Source organism: Calypte anna, chromosome Z (assembly GCF_003957555.1).
Source record: "Calypte anna isolate BGI_N300 chromosome Z, bCalAnn1_v1.p, whole genome shotgun sequence".
In the NCBI taxonomy this organism is placed as follows: domain Eukaryota; kingdom Metazoa; phylum Chordata; class Aves; order Apodiformes; family Trochilidae; genus Calypte; species Calypte anna.
Genome location: NC_044274.1, coordinates 15,995,318 through 16,010,017, shown reverse-complemented (window position 1 = coordinate 16,010,017; position 14,700 = coordinate 15,995,318). Strand labels below are relative to the sequence as shown.

The 14,700-nt window shown below is 39.7% G+C and overlaps 1 protein-coding gene across 1 annotated transcript; it reads left to right on the top strand.

The window, feature by feature from the left end:
- The first annotated feature begins 188 nt into the window (after window positions 1–188).
- Window positions 189–14,340, top strand: TMEM267 (transmembrane protein 267). The gene is made up of 4 exons (XM_030467824.1): window positions 189–281; window positions 3,161–3,336; window positions 5,209–5,596; window positions 13,658–14,340. The coding sequence occupies exons 3-4, from the start codon at window positions 5,285–5,287 to the stop codon at window positions 13,991–13,993; spliced, it is 648 nt and encodes a 215-aa protein (XP_030323684.1). The 5' UTR covers window positions 189–281; window positions 3,161–3,336; window positions 5,209–5,284; the 3' UTR covers window positions 13,994–14,340.
- Window positions 14,341–14,700: the final 360 nt, after the last annotated feature.

Genomic DNA, 14,700 nt, shown 5'->3' with positions numbered 1-14,700 from the left:
GCGCTGTATTTAATCATCTTGTGAATTCCCAGCCTGTTTTTTAGTATTTCTGGAGGAATTATCCCTCGGATCCAGTTCCCGCTCCTCTCACCGCAGCTTGGAACCGAGGAAGGAAAGAAGCGGCTCCCGCCGGCGCGGCCTGTGGGCGGGCCGCTATCCCGGCATCCTCCGCGGCCAGGCAGGCCTCCCCTTTTTTCCCCGGGCCGCGGCGCCGGAGCTCGGGGCTGGGCGGACTCGCTCCTTCTCACGGGGCAGCGGCGGCTGCCGCGGCCGCGCTTCAGGTGGGCGAGGTGGGCGGCGGGGTGGGCCGGGCGCTGGGAGCAGGTGGCAGGTGGCAGGTGGCTTCCATGCCCCGTGAGGTGAGGGGGCTGCAAGCCAGACAGCCCCACTCTCGCCCCGCGGAGGCGGGAAGCCTTCCGCCGCCGGGCCAGGCAGAGGCGGGCTGCTCCTCACGGCTCTGGGCTGCTGCTCCTCACGGCTCTGGGCTGCTGCTCCTCACGGCTCCGGGCTGCCGGGTGAAGGGTGTCAGGGTCTCTTGCTGCGGGGACCGCGAGGCCTTTGGAGTGTAAGGGGTTTTGGGGAGGAGGTAAAGCAGCGGGGAGACCCTGGTAGCAGTCTGGCGGAGGCGTTCCTGTGCTGTTCATGTGGGTGCCGGTGCGCCGTGTCTGAGCAGGGAGAGCGGCGTGGTGGGTGCAGGGCCCCCTGACACCTCTGTGCCTCGGACGTGTCTGTCAGCCCGGCTTTGTTGATGGTCGAGGAGGTGGCTGATGAGGGGCTTTGGTGTCGAGGCGAAGCATACCCGTTCCTCAAGATGTAAAAATTGTTGCTGATCCCTGTAATTCTACATGTATGCATCGTGCCAGTCTTTCCTTCATGCCTCTCTAGTTACGCATACCGATTGCGTTATAGTATTGAACTGGATTAGCTGTTTATGATCTGATGCTGCTGTAGTTAATGAGAGTAATACATAAACTGTTCATGCTATGTTTTGTTGTTGTTGTTGTTGTTGTCCTGGATTATTTTTTCTTCCCAAATTAATTTTCCTCTACTGGATAGCACTGTGGTGTGTCTCTTGTTACTAAATACTTACAGGATATTTCTTTCAACTCTTTCTTCAGTACATCTCACTCCCAAAATACTGATTTAGGTGAAGGTCTGCATTTGGTGTCGTGGCATCTCTTGTCAAGTGTTTTTCATTATAGTCCCTGAAATAAGCAATTTAATTAAATCCTGATCTTATGGGGGGTTTGTTTGGTTTTTTCTTAATTTCATAATGTGTTTGATTCAGTCTGTTCCACGGGGGCTTGGTAAAATCCTACTGATTTTGTGTTCTTTCCTCTTCAGCCTCCTTACATTCCCCATCCCTGATAAAGCATTATATATACCTGATCCAAAATATTTGCATTATCAGTTCTTCACAGATTGCTGTAGGTTTGGATATGCTTTCTCATCAGATAGTGCACTAAGGGTGTGAGCTCCTATCTTAAATGGTAATTTTACTTTGTGAAGTTTTTCATATAAATAACAGCCAACATAATTTTTGATATTTTTTTTTTTAGGATATTGTAGAATCATAAGAAACTGCTCTGAATTTTTGACTCCTTGCATAAAGTGCATCATTGTACTGATTTATGCATTAAATTCCTATATGTACCTGGTAACTTCTTGCAAAATTGGGACAAAAATTTTGGAAAGCAGTTTTTCTAAATAATACTTTAAGCCACTGATTATTTTTTTTTTATTCTTACATCATGAGTTGAAAGACTATTTACAGGGTCAGCTGTTTACCCAGATGCAAATTTATAGCTCTGATCTAAATATGTTAATGTGTTAATTTACAATTACTGCATTTGTTAAAAGGTTTTATCTAATTTCCTTAAAGGAAAAAAAAATAGCAAAATTGCACTATGTTGATTCAGGCAGAAAATATGCATAATGCTTTATGTCAAATAAAATAAAATGAGAAATCACAACTCTAAGCTGTGTTACTGCATCAGGTGATAAGTGCATGTGTTTTATATAAACCCAACCTAAATCTTTCCTCCAGTATGTGAATGGACTCAGCACCTATAGGCTTCTGAGCATTCTTGCGTGATACATCTATTACTTGCTGTTCTGTTAAGAAAAATGTAAAGTCCACAGCAGTGTTTTCTGAGATTTATAGAATAGAAAGACGCATGACACCATTATGGTATTTTGTAAGCAATATGAAAAAAATTGGGTTTGGGGCAAAAAATACAGCTTCTAATTTTATTTAAAATTATAATTTCAGAAATTATTTTGACAGTGTTTTGCTTTTTCTAGTCTGATTTCACTCCTGATCTGCAGAATACTTACAGTTAACACCCTTGCACCTGTGCGTGTGGCTTGATTTTTACAAAGACTGCAGTCATTTTTGTCTATAAAAACTTAAGAGACAGACTGTTTAAAAAGGCTATGGGCCTGGTGTTACTAAGGGTAATTTGAAGCCACATCTTTGCTTCATGTTTTTCATTCTGGCTCAAAGACCCCCATCCACATATTGTCCTTGTTTTCCAGCTGGTGGTGTTACCTTTGTTTCTTGATACATAATTCTGAAATCATACTCTCATTTTGGATTTTAATTTCCTGTGTACTTCATGCACATTAATAATATCCATAGCAGAGCAGTGTAAACTTACCACAGAACTGATGCAGACCTCAACTGCAATTTGAATTTATAGGTCTCTGTTCACATATTTGATGGTCAGTAAATGATGGGATTAAATTAAAAAGAGATACCTGAATGTGACTCATCCGTGTTTCATTAAGTGAGAATCTTTCAGGCACACAGTTACAGGGAAAAATCTGCTAAAACAGATCTCTGTATATTTTGAAATGCAATTACTTAGAAGACTAGAAGTGCCCTTGTCTGACTTCATGACATTGAGTTTTATTATCTTTTAGTGATTATCTTGTTCCATTTTATTTGCACACTTCTCTTGTATTATGATCTTTTTTTCCTGCTTTCTTTAACAGAGCTTTTAAGCTCTAGCAGAAGTTGCTTTTAGCTTGATTTTATTTGTTCAGGAACCTTTTAATGTTGAAAAGGTGTTGCTTCTTTCTTTATTTTTTACTGTGATTTGGGTTTTGTGTATGTTTTTTAGAGAGTGCTTACTGCTGCCTGGTTTGATTTATTTAGGATGGGACAAATGACACTTGGTCTTACCTGCACTGGACTGGGCAGACTTCAGAAAGCATACAGGCTCAACACTGAGTATAAACCACATTTGCTACTGGCATAAGACAGCTGCAATGGAAAAAATGTCCTCTAGTCTGAGGACATGTTTGATTGAATACTGGTGTGAATTTTAAAAGGTATGTTTCTATATCAGATGTTCACAGATTATATTCTTATACAGTATTTGTTGTAATTTTAAATAAAATATGTAATTTTAAATAAAATGCCATGTGACATGATAGTTATGTAGAAGATACATTTTTGAGGAGATCACCACTTGTTTCTTAAAAAAGAATTTATTCAGAAATGTACTGTATATTGTAAAGTTACCCATCAGAAAAATGGTAGTTCCAGTGTTTCAGGAAATACTTTGTGTCTACATCTTCATTCGAAAGAGGTGCAGTCATGGTTAACAGACTCTAAAATTGACCTACTTTTTTCATCTGTTTGCAAAGTCCATGTATTATTCATCCTTGCTTCTGGTATTTTTTATTTTAATGTTTTCCAAATAAATGACTGAGTGGGCTTTTTCCTTTCCATTAGTGATGTCTTGTGGATAATTCTACAATTCAAAAGACCCCAGGAGACATTTTGTGTTTTCTGGGGCTTATAATCAATAATATGCTGAAAATAATAAAATATTCTTTGTCAATGTTATTAGTATTAGTTTTTAAAGGAAGTCTAATATGCTGCTCAAAGCCCATTTAGAATCAAATTTATCTGATAGAGTTGTGTGAAGAAGGATTGTCAGGATTTAACATTGCACAGAAACAGCAACCTCTTCGGAAAAATCTGTTCCTAGGTAGGATGAAGGCTCTGAAGCTGTGGTCTGTCTCCATGGCATCCCTGAAATACAAAAGAGCAGAACAGTTGTGACAATCAGAATTGGTCCTTTTGTTCAAAGACATAAGGATTTTTATTTCAAAACTGTTCTTTGTAATGTTATCACAGAAATGAGTGCTCTATCTTTATAATCTAGGGAGCGGGATTGTCTTTGTGATCTTAAGTTATTTTTGAAATATTGTTCCAGGAGTCAGGCAGTTACTGAAGGACAATTCCAAGGAAATAACCTTGTACAGAAGGGTTTTTACAACCATAAATAGTTTTTAAGGACTTTTGAGTGATTATTATATCTCTTAACTATGTCTTTATTTTAAAATCGCAGCAGTCAACTTTTGAAAATTACTGTGATTAGTTAATTCTCTATTTTTCTGCAAAATGAGCTGTTTCAAAGGTATTGTGGCAAACAATAGACAAGCCCTGAAAGTTACAGTAGAGTTTACTGGTGGAATGCACACTGAGGAAATGCATACCTAGTCTTGCTCTGTCAAGAGTTAGTTTTGGTTACTTCTATTTGACTGAATGGTTCCTGTCTGTGTTTATGATAAATGGTAAAGGTATTTTAGTGGTTCTGGTTTTTCTTATGCTTATTTTACATGCTAGTCTCCAAGGTAACCAAGGAGTTGCTTAGAGAGAGTACCAGGTTGAAAACATTGCAAACATTGCAAAACATTGAAAGTAGTGTTTTGTATTATGGATAAGAAACTCTTGTTTTAAAGGTTGTGGCATATAGAAGTTTGAGGGGTTTGAGCATCAGTCCTAAGAAGCCTCCAAATTTAGTCTTTTTTGTTGTTGTTGCAATGTAAAAGATTTAATTTGATTAATACAATGTATTCAAGACCAGAAGGAATCCTGAAACACATTCAGTGTTCAAATTATTATAGGCATGTTTCAAATTATTTTGTAAAATTTCAGAAAGTAGAGTTAGACCTTTTAGTGTTACAATATTTTCTTAAAGTTAAAACAGGACAGGTGTTTTAATTCAGATCTCTAGTATTCAAGTAAAAAAATTACTTTAAATTAAAATTAAAAATTTCCTAGGAACATTAAGTGCAAATGCTGATTTTGTTAGGGGTGTTTTTATATTCAGTTGTAGTTACAACAAGTGCTTTGTGCTAATGGATTTTTTTTTCTTTAATAATTTTCTTTCCCCTTCTCTGAATTTACAGAAAAACTGATGATACAAAGGACAATGTGCAGTGTGTATGCTGATGACATTTTGTGTGCTGTGACATAGTTTTTGCCATGGCATCTGAGACTGAAAAGGCCCATGCTCTTCTTCAGACTTTCAGCACAGCTTCAGTTATTTCTAGTCTATGTTTGGGAATATTCTGCTTTGTAGCAGACAGACTTCTGCAGTTTTCCTTCATTCAGCAAAGTGACTGGCTCCGAGCTTTCTCTGATAATGCAGTGCATGGTCTACTGGGAATGTGGTCCTGGGCAATAGTGATTGGACTCAGGAAGAAAAGTGACTTCACTGAGGCTGCCCTGGCTGGCTTCCTCGCCTCTGTCATTGATGTGGACCACTTCTTTCATGCTGGCTCCCTGTCATTAAAGGTAAGTCAACAGGTCAGTGATTGTTTTCTTTCTTCATCAGTGTTTGCTTTGTCATCCTTCTGCCATATCCTAATTTTAAAAATTCAAAGTAATTAGTTTAATTTTTAACAGATACACTGGAATTACAGTTCTATGCAGCTTTTTTTATTTTAAAAGTCCTAAAAATATGTTGTCTTCTGTTAAGTTTTGCTCCTTATAAGGCTCTGAAAGAACAGTTCTGAAAGCCCTAGAGAGAATACATGGTATTCTATGTGTATCACAGTTGTTTTTTTCTCCAAGTTAAACAGTTAAGTTATTCCATGGGGACTTTGTATATAAAGTGGATTATTCCATTTCTGTCTACAGTAAGGGGTAGAAATATCTGGAACGTAGATAATCCAGCTACTGTTTGTTTTCATTCAGTCTTACTGAGCAGTACATTTGGTGTTAGCCAGTCCTAAATAGTTCTCCCACAAACAAGCTATATACTAGCTGTCACCTTTAGAAAGACAGTCTGGGTTTGCCTTTAAATACAGTTCATTGTGGAAAAAAAACCCCAACAGGTGTCAAACCTTTTATTAAAAGTAAAAAGGTGAATTGGCTCCTGTTAAGGAATATATGTAATCATCACCCAATTACAGGCTGGTTTGGGCAGCATTTCTTGATAGGATTAATGCTAGCAGATTACAGCATTCTTTTTCAGTGATTCTCCTGTGATTTAGATGTGTCCTATCCCTACTTCCTCATTCACACACATGCATATATCTCAGTCTTCTTGCCTACTCCAAACATGAGTTCCCAGCTTTTGCTGACCACAACAGTCTCTTCTGCACACTCTCCAAAACAGTTGTGCTTCCTGTAAGCTCTGGTTGTGCCAGCCCTAGCCACATTTCTCTTAGTTCTGCACTCTGGACCTCATACCTCAAGTGGATGATGCTTCTCACCTCCAGTTGGCTCCTGGTCCCCAAAGCAAGATCTCTGCTTGTTGTCAGGAATTTGCTCTGCTCAGCAGAACAAGTTGTCACAGTGTGATTATGCTGGTGTCGCTAGCATATGTATACATGCATACGTACTCTCCCCTATACATGCATACATACTCTCCCCTTTCCAAAGATGTTCACAGATAGACTTGCACAGGAGAAGGGGGAGATGTGAGCATTCAGCCAGAGCATAACTTAGTTCTTTGACCATCTCACTTTTCTCTTCCATCTCACTTTTTTCATGGATGATAGAGGAAAAGGCTCCTAGGAAGCAGCAGAAGGAAATAGGTAGAAGGAAAATTGCTATTCTTAGTAGTCCTTTAATTAAAGAACAATGCAAAATGGTTTGTCAAAATAAAAAAAAATACGTAGGAGACAGCTAAATGCAGTGTTATTGCATAAAGTCAAGACATAAAAATCAGACTTCCAATGGGAAAATAATTCTGGTTTATGTAGAATGTCATTATTTGTTGTAGAGAAAAGATGGTTTCCTGTTCATGCATATGTTCAGTTTCTTTCTTATATTTGTCTTTGACAAAGAGCAAATTTTCACCGAATCACAGTCACTGTAGTTGAAAGGGTCTTCTAGAGATCCATCTTCTTAACCTTTTCTGCTGAAGCTGGCTCACATGTAGCTGGTTGCTCAGAACCATGTCCAGACAATTTTTTAATATCTCCATGAGTGTAAATTCTCTGGGCAGCCTGTTCCTGTGCAGTCATCTTCACTGTAAAAATGTTTCCTTACATTCAGGAGGAACCCCCTGTGTTTCAGTCTGTGCCTGTTGCCTTTTGTCCTGTCAGTGGGCACTGCTGGGAAGAGCTTGTCTCTGTTCTCTTTACACCCTCCAGATAACAGTACAGCTTGATGACATCTTCCCTGAGCCTTTTCTTTTCCAGGCTGCACAGTTTTGCCTCTCATCCTTTTCTCATTTTTGAGATGCTGCAAACCCTTCATGATCTTAGTTGCCCTTCTCTGGGCACAGTCTCCAGTAGCTCTGTCCTTCACTCATAGTGGGGAGTCCATAACAGGACTCAGCACTCCAGAGGTGCTGAGGGGAGAGGGAAGGATCACCTGCCTCAACCTGCTGGGAATGCTCCTAATGCAGCCCAGGGTACCACTGGCTTTCTTTGCCACATCATGTTGCTGGATCAACTTATTACTGACCAGGTTGAATTCCTCAAAATTGCTTTGCAGCCAGTCAGCCTCAAATGGTGCCTGGCATTGTTCCACCATAGACAGTCCCTAGTTCTCCCCTTTTCTGTACCTTTTGCATAAGGAAATACTCTGAAATTGCAAAAATGTCTGAAGAAAAGTAAATTTGGTTTGGTTGACTGAAGTGTCCTAGAATATTAACATTTTGGCATATGCAAGTAAAGAATGGCTAGTTATTAAAAAGTGTTATTAAAATTTTATTGCTACTTTTTCTTGCATTGGAGATTTCCAGTATTTTCTTAATTATGACCACTAGATGGCAGTCTTCACCAACGTGTTTAGAAAGTTGAGTACTGTATAAGGTCATGAAACTGGGGAGTGTCCTGTCACTTTTAATCTTCAGTGAGGCAGCGTTAAATATGTTTACATTTTCCATGATGGAGAGTGTTTGTCTAGCCTATCCCTACTATCCCAAACAAAGTAAATAATTGCAATTCTATTATTTAATTTGATCCTGTGTTGTTTCAGTTTCCCAGCACCTAACAGTTGTTTTTTCTAGTATCCAGCCTAAAGTATTGCTTTTAACAGTTAGATCTTGTTTCCTTATTCTTTAAGGCAGCTGATTGCTGTGCTCTCCTGAAAAATGTTTTTCAGATCAGAATACAGTATATTGCCAGTAGAAGGGTAGCCCTTTAGCAGCCAAACTTACTTAGCTGAGGTAAGGAGAAGCCAAAATGCCCAAAGGCTTCTTCATAGTAATTTGCCTACAAATTTCTCCCCTTCCATATATTAGCTGGGCTAATAAAGGGTGCTTACCTGTAAGCCAAGTCCCATGTGGGACTTTTGACTTTTACAGCAGTAAGGTATTAGCTGTTACAACTTGAAAAACCACGGTGCTTTACAAAAAGCCTCTTCCTGATGAAATACCTTTCAAAAAACTCTGAAAGGTCTAGATTTGTGTTTTCTAAACCTCTTACTACTTTTCTTGTTTCCTTTTGCCTTAGTTGTCTTTAGAAGGTCCTGTGTATAGTATTTTAGGTGAGACTTCATTTGACTCAAATAGCATAGGTAAATTCCTCTTAACGTCACATGCATACAACATTTCTGTCTCTTCAGAAAGAAAAAAAAAAAACAAAGCAAAACCATCTGTTTCAGGTTTTATGTCGTCTTACAGTGCCATCAGAGTCTTTTTTGTTTGTGATGCAATATAGTCCCCATAAGCTTCTCTTGTTGTTGCCTGGCTAGCTAGATCTGATTTCAAGGTGTAATTTTTCTTTCCTCACCTTATTATGATGTGCCTTTCAGTTTCATGCTGTAATTTCAGACTGTTGCCTATGTAATTTATTGCTTTGTGGGAGGCTTTTTTACTGCCTATTTGTCAGTTCTATTTCTATTTCTTCCTCTTTAGATTGCGGAATTGAGAGTAACTGATTTAAGAGACAGCAATGTTTACTGCTTATGCAATACCTTACTAAGTTACTAATAAAATAAGAATATAATTAACTAACCACACCACTATTACTTATTTGTAATAACTATATTTTTCCCATTACTCTACACATTAATCTATAAAGCTTTTCCTCTGCACTTTTAATCTGATGACAGATTACTCTTTTGAAGTAACCCTTCTGTGCAGCACAAGGCAGTATTGCCTTCTCCCTCCAGTTGCTACCAAGTTCCTGTTTCAGTGATCTGCTCCTGTTCCTGCTGGCACTGCTCACTTCTTGAGTTTTTCTGGATGTCACTGTTATTTTTCTGGAATATTCAGGGTACACAGTCACCTATGGCATTTATATGTTTGCTCTGATGAATACTCGTGTACCCAGGTGACATGTGATCTGCCCTTTTCCCCACATTTTTTTGCAAGAAGTGTAAAGTCTACAAAGACTTTGCTACTTAGAATTTGGAGCTCATTGTACTCCATATAGCTTTTTCTGTGTATTGGATGTATACAAATGAGAAGACTAGGAATGAGCTCTATAGGTAAAAGTTACAGCAACCTGCCACCATACTCATCATAGCTTGTAAATGAGAACTCCCATGACTACTGGGGTTGTAGCCCAAACACTTGTATTTCAGAACGTACAGAAGTTTCTAGCTTGCTTTTTACACACACCAGCTTCTGAAGGTGTAGAGAATGCCATCAGTTGCAAGTAAGACTGCATCAGCAAACACACAGAACACAGCAGGCTAATGTGCCATTTAACCTGGGCTGCATAGGAGTAATTCTGGAATTAGAGAATAAGCTTTGCACACAAATAGTTATTTTAATACTGAATTTATGGATCATCCTCATAACTAAGGACTTAAGGCTTTTGAAGCAATATGGAATACTGAGTGAGGGTGCCCATGTTGTTACATAAATTCTGTGGTGTCACTTAAAGCATTAAAGCAAAGACATTGCTTGGGTTCTCCTGCATGTAGTTGTTGTCTCCTGTTTCCAGCTGCTTATTGTAGTATATGAAAGGGGCTGGAGGAGCAGGAACTTCAAGAAGATTTTGTACCTGTTTGAGGATATATTCAAATGGAACGATAGTGAATAGATGTGAATAGGTGTTGTGAACAGAAGCTGTTTGCAGCTGCAGTCTGATCTCTCTCATGGTTGATATCTCCTGAAATCTACTCAAACTGTGATCATCTTTCTTCAGGGGATTTAAGGCAGAAAAATCCCGCACCATTCTTTTTTTTATATATCTGGTCATCTCTAGAGGTGAACAAATTTTCCTGTTAGGAGAAAGAATGGCTTACCATGCCAGGTAAAACTATGTGTTGCTAGGGCTTAGCAACTCAGGGAAGTAAATGTTTCTCCAGTTACAGAATGGGAAAGGGAAAGCAAACAATTCTTCTCTAAGAACTTGAGCAACAGCACTTCAGAAGCCTAATGACAATATTGCAATTGAAGAATAGGGTTTTCTTATGCTAAAATTGAGGTCTCAGGTTTGCTGTACAAACAGCCCTGCCATCTGAAATTCTGTATGAAAAAAATTTGAAGCATCACCTCCCCACAGCTGTAGAAAGACTGGCACTACTGCTGATAAATTACATACATACCTAACATTCACATTCTCCTTCCTTGCTTGGGTTGCTGTTGTCACCATGGCTTGGAGGGAAAAGACTCATTTAGACTTTGCTACTGATTTTGTCAAAGTACAGAAACAGCAATCAGTCAGTAGGATATGTGTCAAAATCTATGACCATCCAGGGTGGTTTTTCAAAACTAGGCTACTATAGACTTTTTGGTTCTTGCTGACAATAACAAAAATCTGACTATCTGTGTAGAGTAGGTGATAAACAATTCTACCATTGAAAGATTTTTCTCTTTTTAACTAATGAACAGTTGGCTTGCATGAAACAGGAACGAAGCTGTAGGAAATACACCTTTTGCAGCAACTCAGGATCTGAGTCCATACCATTACAGTTAAAAATTGTGATCTTTTTAATCCCGTCACCTGATGGACAAAGCCACAGACAAGTACCAGTTACTTCCAAAACAGCTCCAACTCCCTCATACACTGCCAATATCTTCTCTTCTGTTAAACTATAGTTCACTTTGGTCCCTTTGTACCTTTGACTCCAGAATCCTGGGAATCAGCCTTGAGTCTCTCCTGGTGCTTTCTGCCAGATGCTCTAGGTAGGACTGTTGTCCCTGACTGCAGTATAGAGCACAGCTGTAATACCCAGTCCTGTTCACAGTGCTCCAAGGGCTGCTGCATTCACAGTCTGTCATTTAATTTGTTCAAAGGCCATTGGCTGGTTAGGACCCCATTTAAAATTGTTCTTTTGGGGCAGTTCATAGAGAGTTTTTACAGTCTGACTGTAACTGGGAATATGTATTCTGTAGAAACACACAATGCCAAGAAAGGCTTGAGTTTGTCTTTTGTTAGTTGGTGGGTATATATATTTTACTTAGTTAACCACATCCATTAGGTTCTGGCGATACCAACCTTGCCACTTTATTCCCAGGAAATGGATCTCTTGTGGAGGTCCCTCGGCGTTGCTTCTTTTTATCGCAAATGCAGTTTCCAGAATAATTTGGATTATTTTCTTTCTTAAAGACTTCTTCTGTGTTACCCCAAACAACGATGTCATCAATGTACTGCATATGTTCCACAGCTCCACCTTTCTCCAGTGCAGTCTGATTCAGTCCATGGCACATGGTAGAGCTGTGTTTCCACCTCTGAGGAAGTCTATTCTAGGTGTACTGGACACTCTTCCAAGTGAAAGCAAACTGCAGCCTACACTCAGCTCCTAAAGAAACGGAGAACACGTTAGTAAGATGTCTGTAGTGGCAAAGCACCTGGCTGCCTTTGTCTTCAGTTCATACTGAAAGTCTAGCATGGTCTGTCACAGCAGCACTCAGCAATGATGTAACCTCATTCATGCACCAGTAGTCCACTGTTCATCTCCATTTCCCATTAGATTTTTGCACTGAGCAAATAGGACTCCTAAAGGATGAGCAAGTCCTGCTGATCACTGCTTGTCTGTCCAGTTGAGGGATGAGCTTACGGATGGGAATCACAGTCTCTGTTGCTGCAATACTGTCTTTGATACACTGAAGTAGCATTTGGCACCTGCTACTCCTCAGCTTTCAGCAACCCCACAACTGAAGGATCATCTGAAAGATCAGGTAAAGTACACAGCTGTTCTGTGTTCTCAGTCTCTGCAGCTTCTATATCAGAGGCCCACCAGTATGCTTTTGGGTCCCTGAAATACTCTCTCTTGAAGTCATCTATGCCAAGGATAGAACATCTTGGCCTGTCACTGGTGATTTTGTCACTTTTTTCCAGTGGGACTCACTTCAACCTCTGGAACAGTTCTTGAGTTCCCCTAGTCACTCAGAAATAGTGACAGATTCTGTCCTTGTATGATTAAACAGCATTGGGGTTCACTGTGCACCAGTGTTCACTTTATGCTTTTGTGGTTCCAGCATGTCAAGCCATCAGATCCACACAGTCCCAATAAACTTGGTTGTTCCTCTCCTCCTCCTGGCTGGATGTAGGACACCTCTAATGTTGAACACATGCACTTACAAACGGTTTCATGCAGCTTCTGTTCCCTCTACTGATAACCTGATGTACCTGATCTTGAGTTGATCTGCTCTAATTGGGGAAAAACTCACTGGAGACTGGAGCAGACATCCTCCTGAAAGACTTTCCTTGTGAATTTCTTCTACTTAGCAACTCCTGTAGTCATGCTTGTAGAGCAGCAGTGAGGTTTTTATCCCCTTCATCCATTTTTATCTCATGTCCTATCCATAACAGCACAGGAGAGACCTCGCAGGCCACTTTGTAGCATGTGCTGTTTTTCCCATTTTGGTCTCATAGGAGGGCATCTCTTCGTAATGTCTGTAATATGGGTCCATATTCTTCACTTGATTCAGACTCTTGGTCAGTGTTTCTATGTCTTTTGCCTGTCCATAAGGAATATTGAGTGAAAGGCAGTGAAAGTACATGTAAGTTGGAAAACATTTCTGTCATAGTGGAAATTACTGTTTTGTTTTACATGTCCAACTAAAACAATGGGTGCAAACTGTAGTAGAATGCAAGATAGGTTTTTGAAATTAGGTGCCATTAAAACATGTAGGATATTTCAATTAAAGCATATTAAATAGATGAAGTGTATTGTATGGTTGTTTTTAATTATCTTGAAATGAAATGCATATCAGTGCGGGAGACTACACACATTTCTGTGTGCCATATGACAAATAGCATGCCTCAGCCTTCTCCCTCCCTGTTTTGCTGTCAGTAGTGCTTAACAGGATGTATGATTCATTTCATAGAATAGACACAGAGACATCTAAATAGTCATATTGTTAATCTTTATCAACTACAGTGGAAATGTACAGTATGTTTTTCTTTGCTCTGAGCCACTTCCCAATACACCTATAAATGTGAAATGGATTCTTGTCGCCATTGTAGCCATTGACAGCTGCATTTTTCTTTTCCACAGGCTGCTCTGACTCTTCCACGGAGACCACTTCTTCATTGTTCTACTGTGATTCCTGTTGCAGCTCTGACATTAAAGTTCATCATGCACCTTTTCAGGCTTAAGGATTCATGGTGTTTTCTTCCTTGGATGTTGTTCATATCCTGGACTTCTCATCACATCCGTGACGGGATTCGTCATGGCCTCTGGATCTGCCCATTTGGAAAAACTCCTCCTTTGCCATACTGGCTGTATGTGGCAATTACAGCATCTTTACCTCATCTGTGTTCATTTATTATGTATTTAACAGGCACTAGAGAATTGATGTCTATAAAACATGGAATCCGCATAGATGTATAAGAATGATTTGTTGTTGTTGAAGGTTGTTTGTATTAGCACTTAAAATAAGCCATTTGTTTACTGCTGAAGTGGTTTCCTTATGTTTCCTACGACTTCCAAGTTAGGCATCTTAAGCCTGTGGAACCAGTTACAGCTCCTGTGCCAGTTCTCTGTAGTGATAGAGACCTATTTAATGAATGGTAGTAAATTTATATCTTACATTCCCCTGGTAAAACGTGGTCTTCTGATACTGTTCATGCATAGGTAGCTGGAGAGGCACTTTTTACAAGGATGTGTGGCACTAGGACATGGGGGAATGTGTATTTAAACTGAAAGAAGGGAGATTTAGATTAGATGTTAGGAAGAAATTCTTCACTGTTAGAGTGGTGAGACTCTGGCAGAGGTTGCCCAGAGGAGCTGTTGAATGTCCCCTCCCTGTAACTCTTCAAGGCCAGGTTGGATGGGGCTTTGAGCAACCTGGTGTAGTGGGAGGTGTTCCTGCCCATGGCAGGGACATTGGAACTACATGACCTTTAAGGTCCCTTCCAACCCAGTCCATGCTATGATTTTATGATTTTATAAAGTAGTTATCCTCTCTCTGAGGTACTTACATTATGTTATACCATCATGGTGCTGTTCATTGGATCATCATTCACTTTGGATTCTGCTCTGCCTCTAGATAATGCACTTCATCTATATAGTATTTGTATAGCACTTTAAAATGTAAC

Excerpts from the sequence above, each read along its gene's own strand:
- TMEM267 (XM_030467824.1), top strand. The coding sequence starts at position 5,285 with ATGGCATCTGAGACTGAAAAGGCCCATGCTCTTCTTCAGACTTTCAGC. Across the intron at positions 5,597-13,657 it reads CTGGCTCCCTGTCATTAAAG|GCTGCTCTGACTCTTCCACG; the intron begins GTAAGTCAACAG and ends TCTTTTCCACAG.